The 23,141-nt window shown below is 42.6% G+C and overlaps 2 protein-coding genes across 11 annotated transcripts in view; one reads left to right on the forward strand and one right to left on the reverse strand.

The window, feature by feature from the left end:
* The window catches only part of LOC310922146 (putative ribonuclease ZC3H12B), a 43,852-nt gene that overhangs the window by 11,317 nt on the left and 9,394 nt on the right, over positions 1-23,141 (reverse strand). The gene's annotated exons all lie outside the window — the stretch shown is intronic.
* LOC310922288 (ribosomal biogenesis protein LAS1L-like) lies at positions 16,057-21,836 on the forward strand. Of its 10 annotated transcripts, none has more exons than XM_083882738.1 (6): positions 16,072-17,720; positions 17,966-18,091; positions 18,280-18,349; positions 19,527-19,608; positions 20,419-20,538; positions 21,047-21,836. In XM_083882738.1, the coding sequence occupies exons 2-6, from the start codon at positions 17,979-17,981 to the stop codon at positions 21,196-21,198; spliced, it is 537 nt and encodes a 178-aa protein (XP_083738864.1). In that variant the 5' UTR covers positions 16,072-17,720; positions 17,966-17,978; the 3' UTR covers positions 21,199-21,836. The 10 variants fall into 10 exon arrangements, 6 of the variants coding, with proteins under 6 accessions (XP_083738866.1, XP_083738864.1, XP_083738865.1 ...); XM_083882739.1 differs by having other exon boundaries at positions 16,072-17,377; XM_083882737.1 differs by having other exon boundaries at positions 16,075-18,091; positions 20,422-20,538.

Raw genomic sequence — 23,141 nt, forward strand, 5'->3', positions numbered from 1 at the left:
CTCACTGGCATTTAGACTAAAAAAAAAAAAACAAACCCAGGAGCACGAACAATATAGTTTGTTTGTTTATTTGTTTTTCCACACTGTACTTCTCAGAAATTCAAATGTCATCTGTACTGACAATAAGAGCAGCTTTTTTTCCTTTCTGATATATATTATTTAGTAGTGGTTGTTCAGTTGCACCTAGGGATCTCTATCAGTTCCAAGCCTATTCTGACCATATAGTCCCTTGCACAATTAATACACAATCTAGAATTATGATGACAGGCTGAAATATCAGAAAAACCACATGGAACAGTTTGGTACTGTTTGTCCAGACATCTTTAGAATGTGGGCACACTAAGGGAGTTTATGTGGGGGGAAAAACCCCACTAATTAGCAGCTAATAGAACCACCCTTGTGAATAATTTTTCACTTTTTTGTTTTCTTACTGCTTATACTGAATACTTTTTAAAGTTAATATAGATGCACTAAGGAGTTATCACAGTGAGTTAAATTAAATATATTTTTAAATCCTCTTACAACCAAACTCAGAATAAAAATTTAAAAACATAAATAGTTTGAGTAATGCTTGATTTTGCTGATAACTACAAAATTGAGAAACAAGTCAGAAAATATTTTCAAAGATAGAATCAAACCTCATCTTGCAGATCATGAACAGCAACATTTTCTCACTGAAATGTCAGAATTTGTTTATTATGAGTTACATTCCCCCCAAAGACAGCCAAATATGAACACACGCTTAAAGGAATGAAAAGAAAGCTATTACAAATTTCTAATTTAAAGCTATTATAACTCAGAAATACAGACATTGCAGCTTTAAAATTTAGTTCTCATGATGCTTGCTGCTAAGCAAGCAACCAAGTTTTCTTCCTAAACACCTCTTTCAGCACAGTCACGAGCAACTAGTAGAACTGATAATGTGATTCAGAAAAAAGACAGACAAAATCATATATATTTTGTTCATAAGGGGACAAGCTGAAAGCATGTCTTCAATTTTGATAGTATCAAAACAGAAAGAAAATATCTACACAGTAATAAAGTACTGTAATATAAATGAAAATACTTGCAAATTATTAAAAAATCACTATTCAAATGACAATGACTATTAAAGAGTTGGTGCTAGAAATACTCTATTCAAAGCCTGTTCATTTCAGCAGGACCAATAGAAACTCAGGTAAAAGAATGGATTGAACAGCTTTTTTTGGCCCCTTATGGCACTGCCTTTCCATCATTTCAGTGTGCTCTGAGCCATGCCCTTTAAAGGTGCAATTATATGATGCACACACCTACTTTGAAGAACAACCTTTAAATTAAAAAGTTTATCAACTCCTTTCACCAACTTTTAAGCATTTTTACTTTTTTTTCTGTCATTGCAGATACTAAAATGCAAAATTAAAACAAAGAACCCCAACTCGTGTATTTTCTCAAATCTCTCTCTCACCTGGATAAGAAATACTTAATGATTCTATACTATCTATTTTAAGGAGGGATATGTTTGTTTGTTTTCCCTTGTGTACTTTTGAGATACATGTAGCTAATCAGAGGGGTTTTTTTTAAATAACTCCCCAAGAAAAAAAAAATCTAACTGAAAAATGACATGCGAAATGGTAACATCTAGAGGAGTTCCACATGCACAGCAGGGAATAAATATTGCAGATTTCTCCTTTTGTATTTCTTAAACCGTCTCAATAAACCAAACTAAACCAAATAAACAACTTAATCATATTTTTAAAGGGTGGTTTTTATTAAGAAAATTAAGTTATTCCCTCCATGGCTTCAGCATGGATTTTAATGTCTTAGTGTCTCTCTGTACTCTTCATTTCACTAACTTATCATTAGCATGCACCTATGTGTAGAAGGAAGAGGTATCTTTCTGAAAGGGAAGCTGTTCTAAACAAAAGCCAAGCCTTTGATTACTGTGGCTGTTTCTACATGATCAGAAGCTGACTGAAATACACAAAGACATCTATCCAAACTAATTTTCATGTCGCCAGTTCTGACAGGAAGAGCAACACAGACCTCAACAGCAACTGGGTGAACTTATCATGGTCCCAGGTTGCTTGTTCTACAAATGAAACCGAATCTATTGCCTTCACAACTAAACAATTGATCAGACTGGCATACGATATATCCACAGCTATGCCTCATGATTAGAGTGTAGACAGTGTATAGGCCTACTAACAGAAAAGCTGACAACTTCCTTGTTACACACACACCAACTACTGTCTAAAGAGTCCAAACCCATGGAAACAATATACATAAGTAAAGACAAAGAGAAAGAGAAGACTTTTTAAAAATTATTTTAAATAGTGTTCAAGGACACTACAATCAACAGGACCTCCAGCATTGTACTGTGCTACAGCACAGACCAGTGGTTACTCTAAAGCACTTCCCAAGTACATTTTTCTGAGCTTTAACTTCCCCAACTCATGACTAATTGCCATTTTAAAGCCATTGCAATTCGAGCCTGCAGTGCACATACACAAAACCCCAACAAATCAATCAGCACCAAAATGCATTGCACACATCTTCAGAAATGTGACAGAACAGTATTTGTTAGGCAGTAGTTATTGTCAGAGGACACAGACCAGGAGCAGCTCAAGATGCATAAATGGCCCTGGATTTTGGATTAGCCCTTGATTTTGAAAATCACATTTCTACAGTGCTTATTGTTATAAATGCATATTAAAGAGTTGGCTTTTCGCAAATATTAAAATGAATGCTATATTGATAATGTAGAAAGTTTTACTGTATATTTTCTTTTTGAGTTGTAAAACTTTTTGTAACATTTAAAACCAGTCAAACCAGTTGAACAAAACTGAATCAAACCCTCACCAGAAGATACAGAGAGAGAGAGAGAATCGTCCTACATTCTTGAATTGATTAAGATCAAGACAGCGGTGAAACAAAAGCTACAAGAAGGAATTCATTGATCTCCTGGTATCAGAAAGACTACCAGGAGCCAACAAGGACTTTATCTAATAAAATGTTAATTTGGTACAATGGGGCAAGTTTTGAAGGAAAGGGGGGCCAAAAACCAAGAGAACATCTGGACTCAAAGGAATGTTTGAAAAATACATATGTAAAAGGTTAATCCTTAAAAACAAGGATTTTGAAGGAGTGAGCGTGCTTTCTGGTGAGACACCCACAGCCAAGATACTTTTGCTTTTCTGTCTCCTAATTGTTTATTTTATATTTTTATTAAACTTATAAATTTTTCTAAGAAAGTAAATGTCATTTTTCACATTATGAAGAAGGTAACACAGCTCAACATCAGTGTTTTCATGGCATCTCAGGAGCAGCACAGATATTACACATTGCTGCCTGCTTTGAATATTTTCTGAAGTAGTGAACTATTTTATCTACTAAGAAAATGCTCAAATAGGAGTCACAAATAAAAACGGTAACTTTTTCTCATTCTAATTATACACTTAGGTAGCACACATCAACTGGGACAGATTCACAACTGAAGAAAAGCAGAGAAATATGCTAAAATTAACATTTGGGTATTTCAGAATGGATTAAAAAATTGGAAGAGTTGTGCTGCATGACATTATTAATGCCATTTAGGTTTTGTCTTTTTTTCTTCTTTTCTATGTTCTCTGTATTCACACATATATTTGTAGCTCTGTAGCCTATTGTATTAGTGACTAGTTTTCCCAGTACTTTTCCATGGCCTTTCCTTAAGCAGAAAGACAAAATTCCAGAGCTCTAAGCCCTGGGACGTACAAGGCCCCAATGCTATCTTGGTTCTTCCTGGGAAACCAAGGCTGAGAATAACTCTTCGAGATACATTCTCATGGACAAAGTACAACTAGTGCTGAAGGGAGGGCGCCAGAGAAGGGGCTTGACCTGGAGGGGGGAATTGCATCACCACTTGTCCTCCTAATTGAAATGAACGGGCAAGATCTCCTCCTTTTTAATGCCTTTATTAAGGTCAGCTATAGGTGGGGACCCGAGGGATCACACACACCGCCGCTGCCCCTGATGGACAATGCAGGGGAGGAGGTGTTCAGCTTTGCCACACTACAGAGCTGGGGCTTCCGTCCTCTCGCAAGTCCCTGGGAAGACACTTGCTCGTTGAAAAGTCTAAGGTAGTCATGCGAAGAGGGTACTATTTAAATCATGGTGACAAGACACGGAGCCCCAGCAGGTAGCCTGATGTTTTCCCTGCTCACTGACATAGTTTGGAGTCCGGTCTGGGCAATAGCTCGCTTGTTCTAGGAGTTTTTAGATATCAATTCCACTTCCTCTGGGGGCTAAGCCCCATGGGAGTTCTCCTTATCTGCATGCCGGTTGGTGTCATCGGTTGCCATGTGGGGAGCAGCAGGGGCAATACTCGGTGGGAAGGATACAGTTTCAAAGAAAGGGGTCCCAGATAAGTAGCATTTAACAGAGAAAACATTTAGGAAAGGCATTTTCAATTACAATAACAATAGGTCTGAGGTAAATGGTATTTAACAGAGAAAACCTTACAATAGGTAAGGTAAATAGTACCTAACTGAGAAGGCACTTTACAGTAACAACACTCAACTTAATTCAGGAACTTGTATTTTATTTTTTACACTAATTGGTGCTTTTTATCAATTATGCTGTTATAAATGAGACAGCCAGATTTGAAAAATAAAATTTAAAAACAGAATTTATTTATCACATAACAGAGAACAAGGAAAGCCACGATAAAAAGACAGCCCCGATCCCGGGATCAACACTGGGTGAACATATGGATCCCCCTCGTTCACGAATCCCACCACCATTAGTCCAGTTTTTATACTCTTTATTTTCCCCCAGGCTGGGTTCTTTGTCCACTTTTGCTCGAATTGTGTATTCATGGGTCTTCTTTTGATACAGTTTTTCTTCTGAATAGTTTTTCGGGCAGACCCTAATGAATTGATGAATTTTCCAGGAAGGCAGCATCGGGTGTGCCCAGTCGTTGAGGCTTATCTGATTTGGCGCATCCTTGATTAATCACCATTAATGGTCCATCTCCATTAATGGCCCATCTCCATTAATGGCCCATCTCCAGGGCTGGGACCTTCTTTTCAGGTGTTGATTCCTTTTCTTCTTTTGCCAGAGCCACTCATCTCTGAATGCAAACCTAGTTTCCTGGAACCGGTATCTGCTTATTGCTTTTTATTTATACTTTATTTGAGCACGAATTATTTAATACAGTATGTTCCTCATAACAGTACCCCCTTTTTATATGGACACATCAATTCATGCTCTTTTGAGCAAGATGTTTCAAGTGGATCATTTATTTTTCACCTTAACCTTTATCCCACTCTACACAAATAGTGCTCCCCATACCCCGTAGTGAGAGAAATCTTAACTAAATAAAATACTACAAGTGGAACTTGTTGATTCCCTTAGTCATCCTCCCACCTTTCTGAATCGTCCCAATCCTCCTGGGAAGATTCACAGTACTCCTTGTATGATATTTTCTTATCTTTTACTTTTTCTTCAAATTTTGCCAAAGCCATTGCTGCTTGATTCTTTTCTCCTTTTTCTCCCAGAGCCAATATCTTAGAAACTTTAGATTGTCAGCCTTTTCCCAATGCCAATTCTGGGTCTGTGGGTAAAGTAGCAATTTGCATTCCCTGTACTACAGAGTGGATTAATCGGATGAAACAGGGTATCAAGCAAGGTAAGAATACAATTCCTGCAACAGAACAAAGAATGAAAAATACCATCTTTTTCCACCAAGCCCCTTCTCCAAATAACTGATCCCACCATGAGGCTTTCGGTATGGAATTCCACTTCTGCACCAGTACATGAGCCACTTTCTTTATCTCGGCTACCAAATCCCTAATTGTTTCCCCATAGTCATCAATCTCTATACAACATTCAGATTCATTAAATTTTCCACATACACCCCCTTCTTCAGCCAACAGGTAGTCTAAAGCAATGCAATTTTGATACACATAAGCTCGCGTCTGGGAGTGTTGTGGAGCCAATAGTTCCAGGGCATCTGAAGTGTGGTTAGATACTATCTCTACCACAGCTTGAAGCCTTATCAGCCTATTCAGTAAGTAAATAGGAGTCCTATAACCCCAACTCCCATCATTTGCCCAAGTAGTTGGCCCATAATACTCCATTATTCTTTCTGCCGGCCACTCTCCCTCCCCCCATTTCTGGCTTCCCTCAGCAATAGGGAGCTCTTTTTTCAAACTCCTTTTCCTTCTACTCAGTGTCTCATAGAGAGGGGCCCCCAACAAACCACTTTCTGACCTGGGCAAAGTGAAAAAGAAAGGCCTAATCATTCCCAAAGTGCATGAACCCTTCCACCTTCGGGGCAACTCGCTATAAGCTTTTTTACCATAAATCCAATATATTCCATCAGGAGCCTTTCACCTCACATTCATGTTTCCAGGATCTCTCCAGTGACCTCTCAGGTTTTCTAACGCTTGGTAAGGGTTGGCTCCAGAGCTCTTATGCCAGCACAATTCAATTGTCTCCATCCACTCACACCCTTCTGTTTTTATTTTACTTCAATACCCTGTCAGGGGTTTGGGTTGCCAACTTTTCGTTTTGTTATTTGAATTTACTGCTATAGTGGATATGCAGGGAGTATACCCGACCACTTCAGTGTATTTTCTCCCTTCTCTGCTTATGAAAATCATACCAATTATTCGTTGGTCCAGGATCCACCCTTCGGGTCTTTGCATAATTTTAGAAATTTGATTATTATCCCATTTTAACAGTTGCTCTGGAGACAAGCTCTCACCTCTCCAAGGCCATTTCTCTGCCGATTTCAAACCTCCACAAATCCAGCAATTTGATAAACCCAGTTCTGTTGCTATTTCCTGCATTAAATCAATAAATAGGTTTTGATTTGAGGCTGGCAAGCCCCAATCCCCGTATTGTTTTTCCATCTGTTCATAATGCTCACTGAATGTTCTCAACCTTTCCTGTTCCATCCTCTTTTTCCTGGCTTCAGATTCCTGTCTTTTTAGTTCCTGTGATACCTGTTTTATTTTGTTTTCAGGATCCAATCCTTATTTATTTATTGAAAAACAAAACCTTTTATCATACTGCCAACAAATTTGATCATCATTCCCCTCAAGGAGGTTGAGCATTATAGGTTCACTGCTAATTGTGGATTCACCATTATGTTTTAAATTCTTCCCTACCCAATAGGTTCGTCCACCCATTCTGCACATATCTAATTGATTATTATCATAACACAAATTATTCACTTGAAAATACCCTACAAAGGTGGATTTAGTTTTCCCCCCATCCATACTGTCCGATTGCACTGCTGACAAACAGGGATAGTAGTTATTTCTTCCACATTTCTTTTGTTTAATACATGGGAGGAGCGAGCTTCTGATTTCCCAGTTTTAGATTCTGCTTTTAGACTTTGGCAAATTATTCTCCTTCCCAATTTGCAAGTTTGGTACCAAGTGCCGTTGTAGGTGCAGTACCTTTTAGCCATACCCTCCTGGCAGACAGACTGGCTCCCTCTAGGGGCCCCCTGCTCCTTCCGGATAGCTTGCAGACACTGCCGGCAGTCATTCTCCAGCCTTTTAGTACTGATCTCATCCTTGGTGTGCCCTCCGGTTATTTCACACACGACTAGGCTCAGGACTAGCAGGACTCCCCACAGGCATATCCCTCTGCCTCTGCCTTCGCCCATTAGGTTGACACCAACAGCAAGGTAAACCATCTTCACGGCAGCAAGGATACTCTTCAGGGGTACCAAAACTAGTCCGGACTGCAAACCTTCTTTTGAAAACATTTAACCTTGAGAGTTTGACTGGATCTGCCCTACAAGGTACCTTATTGGTCCTCCGGCACTCGACTTCAATAACATTTGCTTTTTCATCCAATCTGCCCCTCACCCCCTTTCAGAATAACAAGTACCACTCCGGGGGATCTAATTCCAATATACCTGAATTAGTAGCGAGCACTAAAATCCGGTAGGTCAGTCTCGTCTCCTCTTCAAAACACTTATAACACAAACCCCTTGGTAGATCCCTGCCCTTACAATGAGCAACCCAAATTTGTTTGCAATACACACACTTAAAATGCACAAAAGGGAAGCATTCACAGCCAGACACTCGGCAACTTATCTGGTCCCAGTTGTTCATTTACCACTTCGTTGTATTTTAATCTTCAAGTCCCCTGGGGAAGACGTCACCTTCCACTCGGGAGACTCTGTTCAGTGTTCCATTTTCTTAACTCAGGATGCGTGAGTCCATCCTTTTTCAGCAGTCCGAATAGCTGTATCTGTGGTAAGAAGGACAAGAAAGGGGCCTTCCCAGTGAGGTGCCAGCGGGATTTATCTCCAGGTTTTGATCAACACTTCGTCACCAGGCCGTATCTTGTGGATCGGAAACTTCAAGGAAGCACTTTGAGTCACCATTCCCTGTTTCCGTAGTTCCTGCAAATGCTGATTGATAGCTACTAAATAAGGTTGGATTTGGCCATCTTCCATGAGGGGGTGCCCTACGGGCATCCCATGTTCATATGGCATTCCATATAACATTTCAAACCGAGAGATTCTAGTTTCAGAGTAAGGCATAGTTCTTATATTTAACAGTGCCAAGGGGAGACATTTTTCCCAGGACATTTTGGTCTCTAGCATCAATTTAGATAATTGGGCTTTTAAAGTCTGATTCATTCTTTCCACTTGTTCCAAGCTCTGAGGATGCCAAGGAGTGTGGAACTCCCACTAAATCCCCAGGGCATCTACTAGTTGTTTAATTATCTTTGAGGTAAAATGTGTCCCCTGGTCAGAACCTATATGATTAATTACCCCATATCGAGGTATAATTTCTTCTAAAAGAATTTTAGATATGATTTAGGCTGTGGCCTGTACACTTGGGAAGGCTTCTACCCAATGAGTCAATTTATCCACCAACACCAACAAATATTTGTATCTCCCCACCTTAGGTAACTCAGTGAAGTCTATTAGAATTCTTTCGAACGGCCGATATTCCAAGGGTCACCCCCCCAAAAGTGCTTGTCTTGACCTATCTCGGTTCACCTTCTGACATGTCATGTATCCTTGTACTTCTTGTTTTGCCAGCTCATAAATCCCTCTACATCCAAAAAACTTTAGAAACTGTTCCGCAAGAGCCTGCGCACCCCAATGAGTCTGTTGATGGAGTCTCCTCAGAATTTTCCTTGTGTATTCCTTAGATAACAACTCTCTCCCATCTGATAGTTTCCACCTACCTTCCTCTAATTTTCCACCTATTTTCTTGTACCCTTTTATTTCTTCGGGGGAGGGGCGAGGAGAATATTCCTGAACCTCACCCCCTTCCATGTCAGGAGTACTCATCACCAATAAAGCAGCATTTCTAGCTTCCTGATCTGCCAAATTATTTCCTCGAGTTCTGAATTGCAACCCAGCCTGATGACTCCTAACGTGCACAATTGAAATAGCTTCTGATTCCCTGATTGCTTCCAAAATCTGCTTTATAATTTCCCCATGTACCAATCCTTTCCCATGGGTACTCACCAAGCCTCTTTCTTCCCAAATCTTTCCAAACGTGTGAACCACACCAAAAGCATACTTAGAATCCATAAAAATTGTCCCCTTCTTTCCCTTCAGCCCCTTGAGTGCCCACAGAACTGCATATAATTCACATGCCTGAGCCGATCAGTTCGCACTAAGGGGTCCAGACTCCACAACATTTCCTGTTTTACCATCAACTATGGCATACCCAGATCTCCTTTTCCCTTCCACCACTCTTGCTGAACCATCCACAAACCATTTCTCTCCTTCCTCAAGCTCCTCTTCCTCCAAGTCAGGCCTTATTTTAGTTTGCAATTCTACTACCTCTGCACAGTCATGAGTAATTCCTTCCAATGGTTCACCAAAAAAAAACTGAGTCGGGTTTTGGGCTGGAGTTGTCCGCAACTCCAACTCCTGTGAGTGTATCAGTATAGCCTCATACTTGAGAAGTCTAGCATCTGTAAGCCACTTATCTGCTTTCTGCTGCAAAATACCCCCTACATTGTGAGGGTTATATACTACCAATGGAGCTCCGAAAGTGACTTTCTTCGCTTCCTCTACCAATAGAGCCACTGCCACAACCGCCTGCAAGCAAATCGGCCACCCTCTGCTTACTGGATCCAAAAGCTTTGATACATACCCTACAGGCTTCCTGGCCCCTGCCCAGTCCTGGGTTAGAACCCCATGAGCAGTATGACTACTAACATCCACAAACAACTGAAATTGTCTTTTTACATCTGGGAGACTCAGCACTGGTGCCGCCACTAAAGTCTCTAAGTTCTCTGAATCCTTCTTCATCCTGCTCAGTCCATTTCAACCTGTCTGTAGTAAGTTTTTCATACAGAAATTTCACCTTTTCACTATATCCTTCAATGCATTGTCTGCAATATCCCAAAAGTCCTAACAGCTGTCTAATTTCCCTTTTCGTCTGTGGGGAAGGCAAAGCAATAATACCCGCCACTCTTTTGGGGTCCAACTTCTTTTTACCTTTTGTTATCCAATGTCCCAAATATCTTATCTCTGGCTCTGTAAACTGAAGTTTAGATTTTGAAACCTTTAAACCCTTGTTTCCCAAGAAATTCAGTAAAGCAATTGTACTTTTCCTTACATCTTCCTCCTTTGGACCTGCCACTAGCAAATCATCCACATATTGTAACAATTTGGTTCCTTCTATGGGTTCGAATTGGCTTAATAATTGTTCTAAGGCTTGCCCAAACAGATACAGTGAGTCCACAAAACCCTGAGGTAGAGATGTCCACGTGAATTGTTGTTTTCTGTTTGTCTCAGGGTCTTCCCACTGGAAAGCAAAATAATCTCGGCTTTCCTCAGCTAGAGGGCAGGTCCAAAAGGCATCTTTTAAATCTATCACACTATACCAAGTGTCTCCGGGACAAACTCGATTCAGGAGGGTATAGGGGTTTGCCACAACAGGAAATTTGGTTCTTGTTCTTCCATTCACCACACTAAGGTCTTGTACCAACCTGTAGCTGCCATCCGTTTTCCTTATGGCCTGAATGGGGGTGTTTTGTCTAGACATGCAAGGTTCCAACGTCCCCCTTTTTACCAAATCGTCTATTACTGGCTTCAAATCCCTCCTCCCCTCCATTGAGATGGGATACTGTTTAATCCTAATTGGTTCTTCTGGTTTCTCTATTTCAATACATATAGGTTCTATTTCCAATTGACCTGCTTTCCCTGGGGCATACCAAACCTTAGAATCTATTTTATCTTCATCCACGGTGGTTAACTTGTACAAGCTCACCACCAACTGGGATTCCTTTACCATGAAGTTTATCCCGAGAGCCACAATTAAATCCCTCCCCAATAAGTTGTAGTCTATTTCCTCCACTAATAGCATATCCCCTAAGCAAATTTTATTTTCTGATTCAATTTCCACATCCTTTATCACAGGTACTTTAAACGGTTCCCCTTTTGCGCCAATTACTAACATAGATTCCTTACCCTTTTTGCATCCGGGCAGTAATTTCTGTAGTGTGGATTTTTCTGCGCCAGTATCAACCAAAAATAAAACTTGTTTCTTTTGAGGACCTACCTTTAATGTTATCAAGGGCTCCTTAGTTGTTCTGGTCCCCAAAATGAAGAGCCCTCGACACTCCTAATCCTCCTGAAAGATCCATTCATCTTTCATCCTTTTTATGCAATCCTTTTTAAGATGTCCTTTCTTTTTGCAATAGTAACATTCTGGAATTTCACTCTTAGTTTCTGAGTCCCTCCCCGTGGGTGCTGGCTGCTTTCCCTGAATCCCGGCTTTTCGGGTCGGTTTCACCGGATCCCAGACTCGCTCCTGTTTTTGAGCTTCCCTGACTGCAGCCACCAATACCTTTGCCTGTACTTTCTGCTCCTCCTCATCCCTTCTCGTGTAAACCTTTTGAGCTTCTCTCAACAATTCTTGCAAACCTCTTTCTTGTCAATTTTCCAATTTCTCAAGTTTTCTGCGAATGTCTTCCCACGATTTTGCCACAAACTGAATTTTAAGTAACACCTCCCCAATCAGGGAGTTTGTATCAGTTCCAGAATATACCTGTAAACTTTTCCGCAAACGGTCCAGCCATTCAGTATGAGTTTCGTCTCTCTCCTGACATTCCCCAAACACTTTACTGATATTCTGACCCCGAGGCACAGCGTCCCGTATCCCCTGGATCGCAATATTCCTTAAATCAACCATATTACGCCTACCTTCTTCAGACTGGGCATTCCATTTTGAGTTCTGGCTTGGTCATTTCTGATCCCCCATTATTCTTTGGGGGTTCCGATGTTCCCATTCCTGAATTCCTGCTTGTCTGATCATTTCTCTTTCCTCAGTGTTAAACAATGACCTTAGTATTGAGCTTATATCCTCAAAGCTGTAAATACTAGTGCCTAAAAATTCATCCTGTCTTTCAGCAACCCCAAAAGAATCATCCATTAGTCTCCCCATTTCTTTCTTAAATGCTCTTACATCCCCTGTATTGATAGGTACGTTCACGTAGCCTATAATTCCCGGTGCCGTTGGTACTTCTCTCAAAGGAAGAAGGTGATGGCCTTCTTCCTCACTCTCACTCTCCTCCTTGTTGAGCTTTTTAGCTCTGCGCCTGGTTCTCGGGGGAGAGTAAGTTACACCAGCCCGTTGGACCTGCTTTTTAGCTCCAGTGGGAGGGGGAGCCTGAGTGCACTGGGGCTGTGTCCCAGGCAGTGTGGGCTGAGGTGCTGGGATTGGTGCCAGCAGGGGTGGGGTTTTGACGGGTTGGGAGGGCAACAGGAGCGCGGGTTGAAAACTTACCTGGGGGTAGGGAGGTCCTGGAATCTGCTGCGGTTGCAGGGCAGACACTGGAGGGGGCTGGAGGTCTATGAGAGGTGGTGATGGGGGAGATGGCAACAATGGAATCGCTGACATAGCCAGCGGGGGAAGTGCTGCAGCCGCTTGTGCAGGCAAGGTTGCCGATGCCTCTGAGGGGGGGGCTTGGGGCTGCACTGGCTGCAACATGAGGTCTGGGGGAGCAGATGGGGAAGCCTGGGCATGGGCAGGCACAGATACCAAGTATGGAGGCGGGAGGTTATAAAGGGGTTCCCATTTTTCACTCAGACCCTTGACTTCCTTTTTGGTTGTTACCAGGAATAGCCCTATCTGGGGTTCCTCCCAGACTCTGGCATACTGCCTCTCCTCCCAATCCCCAGGCTTTTTATTAATCACATATTTATTCAGTGCTCGACAAGCCCACATTTTGAAAGTCCCGAACGTGGGCCAAACCAGATGTTCCCTTATTTCCTTACCTCCCCATATTTCCACACAATAATGTATCATCTTTTCCTTAGACATTTTCCTTCTCCCGGGACAGTCCTCCCAATTTTCTAATAACCACCCCAAAGGGCTTTCCCTTGGAATTTCAAGCATGCCATTCTCTTTTTCTGATTTTTGTTTTTCCGCAGTCTTTTTCTGGCTTTTACTGTTTTTCTGTCCCATTTCGTTCAAATATCAATGTGTACTTATCAATCGTTGTCTTCCAAACAGTCCGAAGTCAGTTTCACACAAAAAGCTCTTTATTTCTTTATTCAATGCCACAATACACTTACCTGTTGATCAGTTTCTCCAAACTACTGAGCCTGCAGTGAACTGTTCTGTGGGCTTTTGATTGAAGAAATTCCCCTGATCTCTGGGTCCGTGTTTCCTGGGCTTTTTCAAGCCCTGAACTAAAAGGTTTACCAATTCCCGAAGTCAAAGGATGTGTCCTTCCCTTTTAGTTTTTCCTGTGACCAATCCCCAAAACCCTTCCCAGGATTTGGAGTTGACGTATGAAAGGAGTATTTTATCCCGTTACGTTTGCTTCCCGTTTGGCTGACCACTTCCCTTGCGGGAGAGTGGAACTGCAACCGTAAGGTCCGGTCTTGCTTCGTGATAATGTCGCATCTCAGACACACGCTCAGTCACACTCACTCAACCACGCAATACTTACAGTTCCTTTTCCTGTGTGGGCTATTTGTGCACGTAGAATTTTACAAGTAAAAAAAAAAATTATTTGCGGATCAGGGAAACCCTTCTCCTGGGTTCCCTTCGAATTCTTGGGTTCCGAACTCGAGTCCCCTTTTTATCGTAGCTGTGGCCGAAATTTCTTTGTAATACAATTGGTTCCACGAGGTTTTCTGCACTGTCAGGCTGCTGTGAATCAGTGGGGCGCCTCCTGAGCAATACGGGGCGCCCGTGAACCCCAAAATTATATCACGTCGAGGTCACCAATCTGTTATAAATGAGACAGCCAGATTTGAAAAATAAAATTTAAAAACAGAATTTATTTATCACGTAACAGAGAACAAGGAAAGCCACGATAAAAAGACAGCCCCGATCCCGGGATCAACACTGGGTGAACATATGGATCCCCCTCGTTCACGAATCCCACCACCATTAGTCCAGTTTTTATACTCTTTATTTTCCCCCAGGCTGGGTTCTTTGTCCACTTTTGCTCGAATTGTGTATTCATGGGTCTTCTTTTGATACAGTTTTTCTTCTGAATAGTTTTTCGGGCAGACCCTAATGAATTGATGAATTTTCCAGGAAGGCAGCATCGGGTGTGCCCAGTCGTTGAGGCTTATCTGATTTGGCGCATCCTTGATTAATCACCATTAATGGTCCATCTCCATTAATGGCCCATCTCCATTAATGGCCCATCTCCAGGGCTGGGACCTTCTTTTCAGGTGTTGATTCCTTTTCTTCTTTTGCCGGAGTCACCCATCTCTGAATGCAAACCTAGTTTCCTGGAACCGGTATCTGCTTATTGCTTTTTATTTATACTTTGAGCACAAATTATTTAATACAGTATGTTCCTCATAACAATGTTAATTTCCTAAAACCTATAAAAATGTACTCACCCCTGGGCAGGGTGGGCTTTGGTGGACATCTTTCCATAACTGCCTCTGAAGGCCTTCAAATAAAGATCCCCTTTTATATTACCTCCTTACTAAAATTATCACATTTCATTTCCAGGTTGGGCAAAAGGCAAGAGTTATTCTGGCACACTCTGATGGGACGGGAGAACCTGGTACCCTTCCTCTGGAAAGAGAACATCTTGCAAAGAATTCTTTCCTGCCGGCAATCTTGAGAATTCTGTGCATCGGCCTGAGTTTGAGACACCATGGCTCCAAGATCCCGCAGGAGGTAATATAAAGGTAGCTCTTTTTGTTGTGTACTATGTAGTTGGTATCTGTGTGTGTATTGTGTATCTCTTTAAGGTGAGTAATTGCTTGCAATCCCGAGACAACCCGGCATGGTGGTGGGGGAGTTTGCTTTTGGAGTGGTTTCTCAAAGGTTTTTTTTCTTTCACCACTTTTCCAACCTACCCCAGATTGGTGGGGGAGGGAGGGGAGGCGAGGCATGCGTGTATGTGTATGTTTGCCACTGGCTGAGATTGTTCATTGGTGGAGAAAAGAAAATTACAATGCAAAAGTTTCTTTTGTGTTTAACATGTGCAGATTTTGAATTGAGAATTGACCTGGGCACGGAGCGGCCGGGAGAGGCCCTGCCCGCTCCTTGGTGGGAGGCGTGGGAAGGGCTCCCATTTCCTACAGGTTAGAAGGAGGAGGGAAAGGAGCCCCCACTTCCTAAAGGTTTTGTGGAGCAGCCTAGAGAACCTGGGGTCATGCCATTTCAGGGGAGAGGAGAACCGCCCCCACTTCCTATGTTCCATATGTGGAAAGTTTTTTTCCAAGATTTTAGGGCAGCGGTGGCTCCATGAGCGGGGAGGCCACGCTCCCCCTTGACGGACGGAGAACAGCCACTCTGACAGGAGCTGAGGTGACTCTGCCATTGCCCTGGTAAGAGCTGGGGCATGGGGTGGGGGAGCGGTCCTGGCAAGGGCCTGGGACCAGGGTCATTGCTGCACTGCTTGGTCCCTGCTATGGCACGGAGGTGGGGGGCCACCACTGTGCAGCCACGGCCTGGCTCGCCCTCCACCCCTGGGCTCTGCCCATGCCAGCCCGGAGGGGGAGGGGAGTGTGAAATCTGAGGGCGGGAGCCTCACCCCCCTGGGCTGCGGAACCGATTTTGCTGCTGCGGGAGACAAGGGAAAAAGCAGAGTTGAGTCCCTCGAGGAAGCTAATGTCACCTTTGTAGGCAGGAATGACTATTGCAGTTTCCACAATAACAAGTTTTGTTTTAGAGAGACACGAGAACTGCTGTGAGCAGCGGCACTGCCCGAGCATGGGTGCGCCGGGGGTATCCCCAGGCAGGTATGCCCACACCGCACGTCTGTCTCCGGGCCGTGTAGCGGGCAGTGAGCGCTCTTTGTGCTGTTAACCACAAACACCAAGTCCAAAGAAAAAGTTGTTTTTCAGGCTCCCTTGAACCAGACTATGAGTAAGCAGAGTCCTGTGTTAACAAATACCTTAGAATGGAAACTGAGCTAAGATACTGTAAGGGCTGTTAGTGCCAGAGGGGTAAGAGAAATGAGACCTTTCTTCCAACCTTTAAAATATGAATTAGAAAAACACTGAGTGATTTATCAGTTTCTCTATTTGCCAAACTCTCCTAAGAAGGATCCATTGGTGAAACTTCCTGGGGTCTGGCCCAGACTATAAGACCCCTTTGAGTTTCCTCAGGACTCAGCCTCTCGGCAACTTGAATCGAGATCCAGTTATCCGAAAAGTACTTTTAATAATACAAAAAAAAACAAACAATAAGGCGTCCACTGTATTGGACCAAACCGGAAAAAGCAGTACAAGGGGCAAAAGGCACGAGGCCAAAGGTGGAGTCCAGGGGCAGAGAGGGGTAGTTATACACCCCGGTATGGGTGGGAAGTTAAGGCATGGTCCGAGAGAAGGGACGAACACCGGACAATGATTAGGTATATTACAATTCTTGCATTAAAAATCAACATATTATAACACAGACAACTGAGGAGAACTTTCTAGTGACAATTAGCATAGAGAGCATGTCACACAGCCTTCTGCTTATGGCACTAAGAATGGGGTTTCCCAAGGCATTTTTCCAGGGTTTTCTTTTTTCCAGGGGAAATTGCTCTCTACATATTGGACTTTTGCAAAAGGAGAATAACAGATAGTTTAGGATGGTTTACTAAACTGAATTTTAAAAGTCCCTTCTCCTGCATCCCTGTGAATAAGAAAAGCCAAGGACTCTGTGCTACTGTAGAGAATAAATTGTTAGAAAGTCGATACAAAGTTCCAATGTTATAAGTTAATGAGGATAATGAGTTGTTGGTTGAATGAGTTGTTGTGTAAATTCCCTTACCGGCAGGTATGGCCCCCACTACTCCCCTCTCCTCCAAGATAGTGAACCACCCGAGACCATGAGGAGGAGGATGACGTCACCTAGTATGCAAATGTCAGATTCCCATGGGACTTAGTGGAGAGGGAGTTTGCCTAGTGAAGACCCCTAAAAACAACGAGCCACGACCCCCTGTGCAGGTAAAGAGCTGAAGTGACACTTCTGACCAGAGGGAACATCAGATGACATCAAAGCTCTAGTCAGGATCCCTTGCCTTCGTCACCCTAACCAGAGTGAGGCAGGAGTGACATGGGGACCCTGAACCTGAAACCAGCAGGCGTCTTCTTGGGGACTCTCATGAGGAAGGAAGACCCAGATCTGCCAGACGACAGAGCTGACATCCTCCTTCTCCATGCCGTATCAGGAGCAGCGGTGGTGTGCGTGCACACCACGGGCCTCCTTCCCAGACTGTTCCTAATAAAGCTGAAATCACTAAGGAGCTGGTCTCCTAGCATTCATCACACGTACACGAGACCCGCCTAGGTAAAGCATCTTGTGTATGTGCTTAGCATATCAGTATGTACTCATTCAACCTGTGCTTAGGAGTAACCGTGTAACCACTCTGTTCCAATAGAAGCCTTCTGGAAAGAGCCTCTGATGCTATCTCAGCATACCATTTCTTAGGCTTTAATGTACCACAGAGCACAAAATGTAGTGGGAAAGTTGCCCTTTTTACAGAGTGCATGTATTTGTGTGAACCTGCTCATCTGGTTTTCCTTTGCTTCCAGGTACAGTCCAAAAATGCCTCTTGCAGTGGACTGCATGGCAAAACTGATTCACTGTAAGGTCCTCAATTCATCTGGCAGATTGAAGTCACATGAGCTCATCCTCTCTTATGGGCTGGCTCTTGTAAGGTAAAGGCTCTCAAGGCCCTTGTGCTTTGAGAGAAAGACCTGGACAGATGTCATTATTCCACTGTCTGAGTTCACTTTGCATCTCTAGGACCACAGGGTTGTACAGCACATGGGAAATTTGTCTCTGGAGTTCCAAGTTTCTCTGCAGCTCTTGATAGTCATTTATCTTTTCTGTAACCTGCATGCAGATTTGTCAACTTGATCACAGAAAGGAAACAGAAGATGGTCAGCATTCCTCTGAGACAATTAGCCAGAGAGGTAACTATTTAGTAAGAGTTGCTTGATAATTTACATCTATACAGAAAGCATATGCATTGGTTATTAACAACACTGAGTGGATGAAATCGTGGAGGGTCATTCTTTTGTAACCAAAAAAACAGATATAGATGATTGTTTATTCCAGCTGCAAAGTTTTAAACAGGTTTATTGCAACTGGATCTAAAACTGTTCTTTGAAGTCACAATAAGAGTAACAAAGGCTGATGATCATTAAAGGTTTTTAAATCACATGTGATCAAAAGTCTTGATTTACATGTGTGTAGTCCCACTTGACATACTGTCACACATTTTTCTTTCTTTGCTACTGAGATAGGAAAAAGAGCTAAATCTGTGGTTTATAAACCCTAGTCTTTGACAAGCAAGGCTGTACATAAAAAACACTTACATTTGCAGGTATTTTCATCTTGTGTGTCTTTCTTCAGGTGAGCTTTTCCACTCGTGTGTGGAGGAGGAAAGGTTCAAGATGTAATTGTAGTAGCAGGACCAACTGAGTCCTTTTACTGCCAGCTGCACTGAACATCATACCTGGGACTGAACAAGTTTTGACAGTGAAGGACAGACAGTATTTGAGACTCTTCTGTATATGTTTGGGCCCCTGTGTGAGAATGATGAATTGATTTTTATTTTTTTCCTAGGTTTTTGAGAAAAGTTCTGCTTCTCACTTTTTAAAACTGATCAAGCTTAAAAGCAAAGGTCTTGCATAGTTAAAGGTAGTTGTCCTCAGGAAAGTTGCACAAAACTACATGCAAATTACCGTGTAAATTTCAGTATTATATATTATATTATTTGTATCTTTGATATATAGTTATCCAGAATGTCTCATCCATTTAAGTATAGTTTAACTGCTTCTCAGTGTCATTAAATTACATGTAACACCTCTGCCTAAAAAGAAATCTCTTGTTGCATCTAACACTGAAGAACTTAAACAGTAAAATGCAAGTTTGTATGGATCCTAGGCCACAGGAGGAGTGGCATCAGAGAGCTGGGGGATCTTGGCCCACTCTTGAAGTGGGAAACAGGGGAGCTACAGTGCAGGAGTGGCCAGGAAGGTGCTGTTCCCACCTGGTAGAGGCTCTCTGCAGATTTGCAGGGCTGCCTGCAGGTGTGGCCTGATACAGTGGGAACAGAGGGGTCACGTGTGTTGGCTGTTGTTGCAGGTGGACATCCCCGTGTGGGTTGTGGACCTCCGTCATGAGCTGACGTACGGGAAGCTGCCACAGCTGGCCCTGTGCTGCAAGGGTGAGTGCCACCAGGGGCTGGCTTTGGGAGGGGTGGCCTGAGGCACACTTGGGGTGGCAATGCCAGTGCTGCAGACCCTGAGGGGAGCACCCCTGCCTCCGTTTGGGTTTGCTGCAGGACGGGCAGCACGCTTGTCCTGGCAGGGAGAGTTGTGATATCAGACACTGAGAGAATTTGCCACTGCCCTGTCAGGATAGCTGAGCTGTGTCCAGTGGTTCCAGGTTGTGGTTCCTCACAGGGACATAGGCTTTCTCCTACCCCTGAAAAAATTACTTGAAACAACAACAGCTGGTTGCAACAGTTTGGTGCTTTTGCTTTTTTACAGCACAGGAAGTTCGTCTTGGGGAAATAGGTAAAAGCTTTTCTTGATGGTTTAGTGATACCTAAGACTCTTTAAAAATTCCATTTGGGGAAAAATGTGGATACTGCAAGCCTGAGTGAACGACCAGTTCATAGCATTTGAAGAGATTCCTGGGAATTTTGTGTTAAAGCTTGAGAATCCAGTTAAATAATCTTAATCCAGTTAAATAATCTTCAGCATGGTTCTTAGATTGAATTGGGAAAATGCTGATGGAAGTAAAGGCATTTTCTTTCCATTCTATCTAATGTATGCATAGTGTAGTCCCTGCACAAAAAAAATATATGTTATTGCTGTAGATGCTGTGTTAACCATGGTGATACTAAAGTACTGACTCATTTTCTCATTAGAATGCCACTGCAGGGACCTAGCTGCTGCTTAAATTTGACCTAGCTTGAGCAAGGTGCAGTGCCATAGCAGTGTCCATTTTTTTGTGTGCTTTTTGTGTGAAGAAGATGAGGATGACAAAGAAGAGCAGGAAGAGGTGGAAGCAAATGCAGAGTTGGACAGTGGTGCATGGGAGATTCAAACCCCGCAGCATGAGGCCAGTCAGAAACACAAGGAATTCCATGGTAGGTGTTCCTAGAACAGTAGCAGATACAAGGATTAGATATGCTAGAGAAAGCAGTTTAAATGTGTCATCTTCTAGCGTAAAGATATACCTTCAGCTCAGGTTTTGGGATTCCTCTTTGGGTCTTGGTGGATTTCTGGGGCTGACCTAGCATTCATCACACTATTACATGGAAGAATCCTAAAATAGGGAAAAAGAGCCAGCTCACCAAGACAGTCCTGCCTGAGGGTTTAAGGCACAGCCCAATGATATTCAGAAATCAGCTGGCAAAAGAACTGGAGAACTGGAAAAGCCAGCAACTGAGAATTGCTGCATCTAACCAGTAGCCAAGAATTGCTACATCCAACAGTTACATGCAACCCACTGTAAGTTTGTTCTGTGAACATCTGCAACATGTACCCTATGCCATGTTACTGAAACAGGGTAATGTTATTCTGAAAATGTTTGCTGTTAATCCTGGAATGTCTCTGTTCCTAACACTAACTGATAATGTATCTGACTGTTTGCAGACTGTGGAAGAAGCCTATTCCAGCAGACCAGACCTGAAGGATGTGCCAGACTGGGAGCTGTATGCAGACGAGAGCACCTCTGTCACCCTGATTTTCAGCCTTCTGTTTTTGTTTACATATTTCTATTGGAGTTTCTCACTAATTTAACATAAACAAAGTAGATTGTTTTCGCATTCCTCTCTGTGATGGACTGCTGGTTTGACCACTGGGGTCAGAGGGGTGTTCCTCTCGTCCCTCAATCCTTGGCCAAATCCCAAAAACTATATAAGTTGAAATTCCCAAAATAAACAGCCTTCTTTTCTCGCTTCTCAACCTGATGGGTGAGTGTTGTTCTTTCGTGTTGTGCTTGCGACACAGCTCCATGCGAGATGGCAAACAGGTGACAGGTTATGTAGTGACAACCATGAACCAGGTAACCAGGGAAAAGGCCTTGCCATCAAATGTATCATCACAGAGACCTGATCTGATTACATCATTGAAAGATCTAAAACTGAGCAAAGTCATCTGGAAGGAAAGAAGACTGGCAACTCTTTGAGGTAATAGAATTGAACACTCTGAACAGACCCATGCACTGCTACAGAATATTTGGGAATACAGAGAAGCAGCTTTTATGCATTGCAAAGCTCAGCAAAACAGGAAAACAACTCCTGAATTATTAATCATTTTGCTGATAAAATAGTAAAAGGGGCTGCAGAAAAAGGCATCTTAACAGTGGTGCCACAGAAGGAAATTGATTTGTCAAGGTTTGCCCCAAAGTGTGATTTAAAGGACCATCAGTTTTCTGGCACAAAGGCTGAAATCAAGGAAAGTGAATAGACTATTACACCAGAAACAACCCAAACATGGGCAAAAGAGTTGTGTTAAAAATAACAGAGGCAGGAGGTTTCCCTGGAGATTATTGGCAAATAGATTCTGCTGAGTTACCAAGCAAAGAAAGAAGCAGGTGTGTATTGGTGTTAGTTGACACCTTTAGTGGACGGTCTAAAGCTTAACCCTGTGACACTAACACAGCAAGGGAGGTGGTGAAAGTTTCTCAATCATATAATTCAAGAGATTTGGGGTTCCTTTGGGGTTGGTCCTCCAGTGATCAGGGAAATTACTCAAATGTTGGGAATTGTTTGGGATCTGTAAATTCCCTATGTGCCCCATATGAGTAGTAAAGCTGAATGTGTGAATGGAACCCTCAGAACACAGATTTAGTAAAATTTGTCAGAAACATGCATGACATAGGTTCAAATCTTGCCTATAGCCTTGCTGAGAATCTGCATGCAATCAAGGCAGAGACAACATGAATCCTTATGAAATATTGCATGGCAGGCCATATCAAATTGTGTATATTATGGGAGAAATCCATATGGGGGGAAAAATTACTTGCTGAGGTATTTAACAGATTTTAAGTTCCACTTTGCAGAAGCTCCAGAGATTCATCATGCTATCCAGAAAAATCTGCCCATCTGTTCCAGCTTGGAGACTGAGTCTATATTAAATGGAAAGACAGTAACTTTACAAGCTAAGTGGAAAGGGCCATTCCAAGCCCTGAGTACCCTCACTGAAACCAGAGGTGCTGGCAGAGAACCCTGAATTCACTGCTCCAGAGTTAAGAAGACCTCTGTTCCTGAAACAACCAGAAAACAAAGACTGATACCAATCAAGATGATGTGATTTAAATTGTTCTTTTGTGCCTCTTATCTTCACAGTTGGTAACCATGATTCAGATTTGGCCCTAAAAATTTGCATGTAGCTCTAGTCCAAAATGTATCCAAAAACTCTTCATAAGAACAACTTCTCAGGGGGGTGTTGGGTATAAAAATTTGGCCTGGTAAGATTTGCCCCTAGATAAAGATCAGGCCTGTGTCCATGGGGCTGTGATTCCAAATATAATATTTAATAATATTAAGGCTATTGACAAAACAGAATGGCTCTTAATTTCCTATTAACCACAAAATCATTAACACTGGTTGTTGTTCTTATGCAGATCAGAGTGAAAGAATTGCTAAGGATTTGGTTGAAATTTGAAAGCAAACTCATTCTACACCAGGTAGTTCTCAAAGGAGCTCACTGAACCTTGAGTATCTTCAATACATTCACATCATGG

This window comes from Zosterops lateralis, assembly GCF_965231275.1.
Source record: "Zosterops lateralis genome assembly, chromosome: W".
Classification (NCBI taxonomy): domain Eukaryota; kingdom Metazoa; phylum Chordata; class Aves; order Passeriformes; family Zosteropidae; genus Zosterops; species Zosterops lateralis.

Bases quoted from the DNA above. Each gene is read 5' to 3' on its own strand.
- LOC310922288 (XM_083882736.1), top strand. From the start codon at position 17,868: ATGTACCACAGAGCACAAAATGTAGTGGGAAAGTTGCCCTTTTTACAG. The intron at 18,350-19,526 runs GTAACTATTTAG...CTGTTGTTGCAG, and splicing joins TGAGACAATTAGCCAGAGAG to GTGGACATCCCCGTGTGGGT. The intron at 20,539-21,046 runs GTAGGTGTTCCT...GACTGTTTGCAG, and splicing joins GAAACACAAGGAATTCCATG to ACTGTGGAAGAAGCCTATTC.